This window comes from Theropithecus gelada, chromosome 5, assembly GCF_003255815.1.
Source record: "Theropithecus gelada isolate Dixy chromosome 5, Tgel_1.0, whole genome shotgun sequence".
Lineage (NCBI taxonomy): Eukaryota > Metazoa > Chordata > Mammalia > Primates > Cercopithecidae > Theropithecus > Theropithecus gelada.
This window is the reverse complement of record NC_037672.1, coordinates 93,366,832-93,376,859: the sequence shown is the minus strand read 5'-3', so window position 1 is coordinate 93,376,859 and position 10,028 is coordinate 93,366,832. Positions and strand designations below refer to the sequence as shown.

Sequence of the window (10,028 nt, the reverse complement as noted above, 5' to 3'; positions counted from 1 at the left end):
ACTTACAACATTTTCAATTTGCAGTGGGTTTACTGGGATGTAACCCCAAGTCAAGAAACATCTGTAGAGTTTCAAGGAAGATTCAACGGATTTTCCAGCCAAATAAATTAATTTATAAATTACATATGTGTGTATATTCACTGAAAGATACCTGGTGTAAGTCACTAAACCAGAGGAATACATGTTTTATTAATCCTACATTCAAATATTTGCTATTCATAATCCCCTGTAATCTATACCCACTACTATTGTATGGCTTCCAGGCAATAAAATGACCATTTGCAATGACTTTTTAAAGATTTAAAACATATTTTATTTTTTCAATTGTGCTATATTTTAATAAGCAGTACAGTGCTTACATGACAAGCTGGTTTTTTAAACAATTCTGTCATTACAGCACCTGTGATGGTTACTGATGTTTCCACTCTTTTGGGGTAACTCTGCCAACAGGGGATAGGTTCCATTCTATTCCAATCTGAGTGGCTGTAAAAACCCATGCCGCAACACAGAAAGCGGTTCCACTGGCTAGCACAGCATTACCATATTTATCATGAAAATCTGGTGAGTGTTTTACATGGCTCTGTCTTGCCATACTTTGCAGAATGCTTCGAATCTTGAGACTGCTTAGTGCATTTCTGGCCAAGGGAAACATCATGAAGGATTGCAGTTGACTGCAGCTACTGGTCTATTTTGTTGCAAAGAGGCCTAGAAAGAGAGAGGGAGAGAGAGAGAGAAAAAAAATGCATTGATATCTAATCTTCATTCAATTCCTTCCGCTATGAATGTTTGGCTACATCACCCCTTGGAGTGGTGTTCAGGAATGTGAGTTTTGATATCACGATATCTGAATTTGAATCCCAGCTTTGCCACGGATTAGCTATATGAACTTGGGGCAATTATTTAACCTCTTTTTGCCTCAATATTACGTGTGATAATCCAAAACAAAACAACAACAAGGTAAGCATGTAATAAATGTTAACTTTTCTACTAACAAATATTCAATGCGTTGACTCTACAGACAGACTGCAAACTTATTAACATGGCTACAATAGCCAGAAATTCACAGAACATGCCATGCCTCCTCACTCTCCTCCTCCTCATTATCCCCCTCCTGCTTAACCTCTTTCCTTCTCCTTCTTTATCTATAATACTTGCCTTCCCCTTTCTACACCCAAAATTCTGCTTGCCTTTGAAATTCCACTCTAAGAGTTACCACTTCTGTGAAGCCTTTTCCAAATCTCGCCAAGTTGAAAACGCCCTTTTGTCTCTGGGTTATCGCATATTTTACAACCTTTTTTTCTTTTTTTTTTTTTAAATTTATTATTATACTTTAAGTTCTAGGGTACATGTGCATAACGTGCAGGTTTGTTACATATGTATACTTGTGCCATGTTGGTGTGCTGCACCCATCAACTCGTCAGCACCCATCAACTCGTCATTCACATCAGGTATAACTCCCAATGCAATCCCTCCCACCTACCCCCTCCCCATGATAGGCCCCGGTGTGTGATGTTCCCCTTCCCGAGTACACGTGATCTCATTGTTCAGTTCCCACCTATGAGTGAGAACATGCGGTGTTTGGTTTTCTGTTCTTGTAATAGTTTGCTAAGAATGATGGTTTCCAGCTGCATCCATGTCCCTACAAAGGACACAAACTTATCCCTCTTTATGGCTGCATAGTATTCCATGGTGTATATGTGCCACATTTTCTTAATCCAGTCTGTCACTGATGGACATTTGGGTTGATTCCAAGTCTTTGCTATTGTGAATAGTGCCGCAATAAACATACGTGTACATGTGTCTTTAGAGCAGCATGATTTATAATCCTTTGGGTATATATCCAGTAATGGGATGGCTGGGTCATATGGTACATCTAGTTCTAGGTCCTTGAGGAATCGCCATACTGTTTTCCATCATGGTTGAACTAGGTGACAATCCCACCAACAGTGTAAAGGTGTTCCTATTTCTCCACATCCTCTCCAGCACCTGTTGTTTCCTGACTTTTTGATGATTGCCATTCTAACTGTTGTGAGATGGTATCTCATTGTGGTTTTGATTTGCATTTCTCTGACGGCCAGTGATGATGAGCATTTTTTCATGTGTCTGTTGGCTGTATGAATGTCTTCTTTTGAGAAATGTCTGTTCATATGCTTTGCCCACTTGTTGATGGGGTTGTTTGTTTTTTTCTTATAACTTTGTTTGAGTTCTTTGTAGGTTCTGGATATTAGCCCTTTGTCAGATGAGTAGATTGCAAAAATTTTCTCCCATTCTGTAGGTTGCCTGTTCACTCTGATGGTAGTTTCTTTCGCTGTGCAGAAGCTCTTTGTCACCACCAGGCCTGCCTTACAAGAGACCCTGAAGGAAGCACTCAACATGGAAAGGAACAACTGGTACCAACCACTGCAAAAACATGCCAAAATGTAAAGACCATCGAGGCTAGGAAGAAATTGCATTAACTAACAAGCAAAATAACCAGTTAATATCATAATGGCAGGATCAAGTTCTCACATAACAATATTAACCTTAAATGTAAATGGACTAAATGCTCCAATTAAAAGACACAGACTGGCAAACTGGATAAAGAGTCAAGACCCATCAGTCTGCTGTATTCAGGAGACCCATCTCACATGCCGAGACATACATAGGCTCAAAATAAAGGGATGGAGGAAGATTTACCAAGCAAATGGAGAACATAAAAAAGCAGGGGTTGCAATACTAGTCTCTGATAAAACAGACTTGAAACCATCAAAGATTAAAAGAGACAAAGAAGGCCATTACATAATGGTAAAGGGATCAATTCAACAGGAAGAGCTAACTATCCTAAATATATATGCACCCAATACAGGAGCACCCAGATTCATAAAGCAAGTCCTTAGAGACTTACAAAGACACTTAGACTCCCATACAATAATAATGGGAGACTTCAACACTCCACTGTCAACATTAGACAGATCAACGAGACAGAAAGTTAACAAGGATATCCAGGAATTGAACTCATCTCTGCAGCAAGCAGACCTAATAGACATCTATAGAACTCTCCACCCCAAATCAACAGAATATACATTCTTCTCAGCACGGAATTGCACTTATTCCAAAATTGAACACATAATTGGAAGTAAAGCACTCCTCAGCAAATGTACAAGAACAGAAATTATAACAAACTGTCTCTCAGACCACAGTGCAATCAAACTAGAACTCAGGACTAAGAAACTCAATCAAAACCGCTCAACTACATGGAAACTGAACAACCTGCTCCTGAATGACTACTGGGTACATAACGAAATGAAGGCAGAAATAAAGATGTTCTTTGAAACCAATGAGAACAAAGATACTACATACCAGAATCTCTGGGACACATTTAAAGCAGTGTGTAGAGGGAAATTTATAGCACTAAATGCCCACAAGAGAAAGCTGGAAAGATCTAAAATTGACACTCTAACATCACAATTAAAAGAACTAGAGAAGCAAGAGCAAACACATTCGAAAGCTAGCAGAAGGCAAGAAATAACTAAGATCAGAGCAGAACTGAAGGAGATAGAGACACAAAAAACCCTCCAAAAAATCAATGAATCCAGGAGTTGGTTTTTTGAAAAGATCAACAAAATTGACAGACCGCTAGCAAGACTAATAAAGAAGAGAGAAGAATCAGATCAACGAAATAAAAAATGATAAAGGGGATATCACCACCGACCCCACAGAAATACAAACTACCATCAGAGAATACTATAAACACCTCTACGCAAATAAACTAGAAAATCTAGAAGAAATGGATAATTTCCTGGACACTTACACTCTTCCAAGACTAAACCAGGAAGAAGTTGAATCCCTGAATAGACCAATAGCAGGCTCTGAAATTGAGGCAATAATTAATAGCCTACCAACGAAAAAAAGTCCAGGACCACATGGATTCACAGCTGAATTCTACCAGAGGTACAAGGAGGAGCTGGTACCATTCCTTCTGAAACTATTCCAATCAATAGAAAAAGAGGGAATCCTCCCTAACTCATTTTATGGGCCAACATCATCCTGATACCAAAGCCTGGCAGAGACACAACAAAAAAAGAGAATTTTAGACCAATATCCCTGATGAACATCGATGCAAAAATCCTCAATAAAATACTGGCAAACCGGATTCAGCAGCACATCAAAAAGTTTATCCACCATGATCAAGTGGGCTTCAACCCTGGGATGCAAGGCTGGTTTAACATTCACAAATCAATAAACGTAATCCAGCATATAAACAGAACCAAAGACAAGAACCACATGATTATCTCAATAGATGCAGAAAAGGCCTTTGACAAAATTCAACAGCCCTTCATGCTAAAAACGCTCAATAAATTCGGTATTGATGGAACGTACCTCAAAATAATAAGAGCTATTTATGACAAACCCACAGCCAATATCATACTGAATGGGCAAAAACTGGAAAAATTCCCTTTGAAAACTGGCACAAGACAAGGATGCCCTCTCTCACCACTCCTATTCAACATAGTGTTGGAAGTTCTGGCTAGGGTAATCAAGCAAGAGAAAGAAATCAAGGGTATTCAGTTAGGAAAAGAAGTCATCAAATTGTCCCTCTTTGTAGATGACATGATTGTAGATTTAGAAAACCCCATTGTCTCAGCCCAAAATCTCCTTAAGCTGATAAGCAACTTCAGCAAAGTCTCAGGATACAAAATTAATGTGCAAAAATCACAAGCATTCTTATACACCAGTAACAGACAAACAGAGAGCCAAATCATGAATGAACTTCCATTCACAATTGCTTCAAAGAGAATAAAATACCTAGGAATCCAATTTACAAGGGATGTAAAGGATCCCTTCAAGGAGAACTACAAACCACTGCTCAGTGAAATAAAAGAGGACATAAACAAATGGAAGAACATACCATGCTCGTGGATAGGAAGAATCAATATCATGAAAATGGCCATACTGCCCAAGGTTATTTATAGATTCAATGCCATCCCCATCAAGCTACCAATGAGTTTCTTCACAGAATTGGAAAAAACTGCTTCAAAGTTCATATGGAACCAAAAAAGAGCCCGCATCTCCAAGACAATCCTAAGTCAAAAGAACAAAGCTGGAGGCATCACGCTACCTGACTTCAAACTATACTACAAGGCTACAGGAACCAAAACAGCATGGTACTGGTACCAAAACAGAGATATAGACCAATGGAACAGAACAGAGTCCTCAGAAATAATACCACACATCTACAGCCATCTGATCTTTGACAAACCTGAGAGAAACAAGAAATGGGGAAAGGATTCCCTATTTAATAAATGGTGCTGGGAAAATTGGCTAGCCATAAGTAGAAAGCTGAAACTGGATCCTTTCCTTACTCCTTATACGAAAATTAATTCAAGATGGATTAGAGACTTAAATGTTAGACCTAATACCATACAAACCCTAGAAGAAAACCTAGGTAGTACCATTCAGGACATAGGCATGGGCAAAGACTTCATGTCTAAAACACCAAAAGCAACGGCAGCAAAAGCCAAAATTGACAAATGGTTTCTAATTAAACTAAAGAGCTTCTGCACAGCAAAATATACAACCTTTTTTTTTCATAACACTTAACATTGAGGCATTATCTTTTTAAACACATGTGTCTTGGGGAAGCAATTTTGGTTCACAGTGAAAATGAGCACAGGACATTGAGAGTTCCCATGTACCCTGACTATATACACCCACAGCCTCCCTAGCTATCAACATCTTCCACCAGAGTTGTACATTTGTTAAAATCAATAAACCTACATTGACATTTTATTATTACCCAAAGTCTATAGTTTACATTAAGGTTCACTCCTGATATTATACTTTCTATAGGTTTTAACAAAAGTATAATGACATGTATCCATCATTTTAGTATCATACAGAATAGTTTTAGTGCCCTAAAAAGCCCTCTGTGCTCTGCTTATGTTATCAAAACACCAAAGATTCGGTCTAGGTCGTGCTGCTCACCACACAGAAAGCTAATCACTGAAATGCCAAATACTGCCAAGGAAGAAGGGTTTAATCAGGTGCTGCAGCTGAGGAGATGGGAGCTCAGTCTCAAATCCATCTCCCTGACTGACCTAAACCAGGGCTTTATATATCAGGCAAGAAATGCAAAAATGTGTTAAGAAAACAGGCATTTTGGGAGGAGCAAGGAAGCAATCATGGTGAATGATGCCACACCGGCATCTGGTGTGGTGATCTGATTTCAGTTCTTTGATACTTTTTGTGAGAGGCCTAAAGGTCATTTCCTGAGGAAGGAACTCAGATAAAACAAATATAAGCTTCAAGCTTCTTAACACCAGAAGGGTCAATTTCTATGTTTATCAAAAATAACATTCTACAGGGTAATGGTTCAGTTTCACCTATTCATCTCTCTGTTTTGACTTACCCCTGGCAACCACTGATCTTTTTACTGTCTCCACAGTTTTGCCTTTTTCAGAATGTCAAATCATTGTAATCATACAGTATACCTGCTCAGACTGGCTTCTTTCACTTTAAAATATATATTTAAAGTTCATTCATACCTTTTTGTGGCTTGACAGTGCATTTCTTTTTAGTGCTAATTAATATTCCACTGTCTGGATGTACCACCATTTATTTATCTATTATTTTACTGAAGGACATCTTGATTGCTTCTAAGATTCAACCAGCATGAATACAACTGCTGCTGCTATAAACATCTGTAGGTAGGGTTTTGTCTGAATATATTTTTAACCAATTTAGGTAAATATCAAGGAGCATGATTCCTGAATCACATGGTAATAATTTGTTTAGTTTTGTAAGAAACTATCTAACTGCCTTCCAAAGTGGCTGTACCATTTTGAGTTCCCACCAGCAGTGAATGAGAGTTTCTGTTGTTCCACATCCTGGCCAGCATTTGATGTTGTTAGTATTCTGGATTTGGGCCATTCTAATCAGTAAATAGGTGTTTAATTTGCAGTTCCCTGATGACATACAATGTCCAGCATCTTTTTATATGCTTGTTTGCCATCTTTATCTCCCCTTCGGGAAGTGTCTATTTCAGGCCTTCCACTTATTTTAAAAAATCAGTCTATTCATTTTCTTATTGTTGAATTTTAAGAGTTCTTTGTGTATTCTGGATAACAGTCCTCAATTAGATATGGATTTTGTAAACACTTTCTTCAAGCCTGTGGCTTGCCTTGTCATTCTCTTAAGAAATTATGTTTTTATTCTCCTTTGATAAACTGCAAGTTGTCTAAGAACAAGGAAGATAACTGCATATAAAGTAGCTGACACAAAAGCATAAAAAGATCTTTTTAAAACCAATCTGAAATATAAGTGAATATTGGTATCCTCAAAGGAAGCTAAAATGAATACTAAGAACAAGTCAAAATACAATGAAATTAGATGTGTATTTCATAATAGCCAAAATTATTTTATTTCTTAGATAGTTACAAGAAATCTGGAAGTAGAAACATAAAATAATTCTTCAAATTTCTCTTCCTGTGTGCAAGTTGTCAAACAACACTCTGTCTTCAGCAATCACATATGTTAAATGTGGCCCAAATGTAGGCAACACAGAGATAAAAGGCCCTGAGGTCAGTACTTGTAAACTTGTAACTATTCACTGAGATTTTAAGACTTTATTCCAACTTTGAAAACAAGACCCCATGGTTCTCTTTTATTTCCTACCATATGGTAAGTGGCACTCATCATGATTGTGACAAATAGGGCAAACCAGAGCCAAATTAATTTCTTCTGAGGTTCCAGATATTCAAAGATGTTTCCTGTTAGTCATGAATCTTTCCACCCAAAGACACCAAGGTTTTAATTTGAATTGAATTCAGAGAATAGGCAGAAGGTGACATCAGTCAGGGTATGACAGGTGCAGCCTTAATCCAGTACAAAAGGACCTGTGCCACACATTGCTTTCATGCTTTAGGAAGACACATAACCAGAGAATAATTTGTGATAACAGGGATCTCTAGTGGGTCGGCTCATGCTGCTTTATGACAAATTGATTTCATTTTTCCTCCACTCATGATGTTACATTTAAATTCAGATCCTTTGTCTCTAGTGACATTGATCGCATTTCTTGGAAGCTTAGTTCATCCTTTGGCTATTCCCATATCTATAAAGCTTTTCTTTTCCATCTAGCCTGAATTGTATTGAACCAGTAAGTGTCTATTACTAAGAATTTTCTTTTAGGAACTCCTTCCATAGTTTGCAGTTGGCATTTCATTCTATAATAAACAAACTGCAGTCTCTTTGCTCTTTTTCTTTTCCTTGTCGGCATCAGTTACATCCGTCTCAACTGCCTTCAGATCTAACTTATCTTTATCTTTATTTATAAAATACATGTAAAAGCTAATAAAATTCAAGGAATTTTCCATATTGTTTAAACTCATATTACATACCTCTACAATAATTTTTTTGTTATCAGTGAGTGCAACTCCCATTATCTAAAGAACTAAAGCTACAGGTTCTAATATCCGTATGAAAGCATAAAAAAGAAATTCAATAATATAGTAGGTAAAGGAAATGTTTCTCAAAGTAGATCTTTCTGATGAAAATAACCTAAAAAACATGGAGGAAGACAGATTTCTCTAGGTAGTGAAAACAAAGTAAAAGTTCTCTCATGCCCATGGCAATAAAAGAAATATGTTCTGAATAAATATAAATAGTCAAAGGGAGTGAAGTATTCATTGAAGTTGAAAGACTGATTGTGTCATCTATTACATGCAGTCATCTTAAAGTTCTTTCAGAAAAAAATAACTAATACTTGATCTCAGTCTAACTATAATAAGGAAGTATATAAATCTGAAGCTTCACTGGTAACAATAATAATTTCAAATCACTGAAGGCTATCAAAAGAAGTAAAACAGTAATGTAGTAAGGAAACTAACATTTATTAAGTATATGCCTGTGTGTTAGACATTGTTCCAAGATTTTGCACATCTGAAAATATGGTGTGGAAGGATGACTGTTTAACCCCATTTTATACCTAAGAACAAATCACAGGAAAGGATGTGAATGTAAATCCTCTGATTCTAAATCCAACAAATTCTTTAACCATACCATGTTTTCTTAAAGTGTATTCAACTCTGAGTATTGAAAAATGATGAACCAAACCACACCAAAACAAAACCAAGCTGGTTACCAGAGATAGCTCTTTAATTGGAAATGGTTCACAGCGCTTTGCTATTTATTTACCTACTAATTACTGTACGTTAGAGCCTGGGGTAGATGTCATCAGTACAATGTCTACTCTCAAGAAGCTTATGGCATAGTGGAGGAATAAATAATTATTGCTCTACAGAAAGAAGTAGGCTAGAAATTAGCACAGGGTGTATTTAGTCCACAGAGGGGGCATTTTATCCTGGGATGCTAGGAATGGTTTTAGAATACATGATACCTAAGCTAGAGCTTGCAATATTATTTTGAAATAGACAGAAACAAAAATTGGTAGCGGGGGGATGGAATACACAGATGGAGAAGAAAGCATAAGCACATAGGCTGGAATTAATATGGAGACAAGGCAATCTGGTGAGCTCAGTAACACTATGTAATAAGCGTTGAAGCAACAAATGCCCAACAAATGAGCCTGGAGACATCAGAAAAGAAGGGCACACTGGGGACTTTATATGCCTTGCTATGGCATTTGACTCAATCCTACAGGTCAGTGTTTCCCACTATTTAAAAAATAGTTGTCATACTCACAACCTTTGCTGTGAGTTAAAAATGAGAATTTTTAATTTATTTTAATAAATTAAATTAAATTGAAATTCATTTTTAATGTATTATTTTCATGATAATATAAAAATAGTATGAGACCTGGATGATGTAGCTTATCAATTTCTAGTGCCTCTGTTTATCTTTGTTCTGCACTTTAGCTGCAATGGTATATAGCAATTATTTGCCCCGGGTTAATGCAAAAAGAATAGATGCAGCCATTACGTTAAAGTGTTCTCATGCAAGGGACAAAATAAAGAATTAGAAGAATTGAGTCATACCAATGCTTACTAACCACAGACATGTGAAAATAAAAGAACTATGATCACTACAGT

The 10,028-nt window shown here is 37.0% G+C and overlaps 1 protein-coding gene across 1 annotated transcript; it reads right to left on the bottom strand.

Moving 5' to 3' along the window:
• Positions 1-295: 295 nt before the first annotated feature.
• On the bottom strand, positions 296-691 carry LOC112625015 (cytochrome c oxidase subunit 7B2, mitochondrial). Its single transcript, XM_025386187.1, has one exon. It carries the CDS (start codon positions 653-655, stop codon positions 410-412), a length of 246 nt encoding a protein of 81 aa, XP_025241972.1. The 5' UTR covers positions 656-691; the 3' UTR covers positions 296-409.
• Between the last annotated feature and the right edge of the window lie 9,337 nt (positions 692-10,028).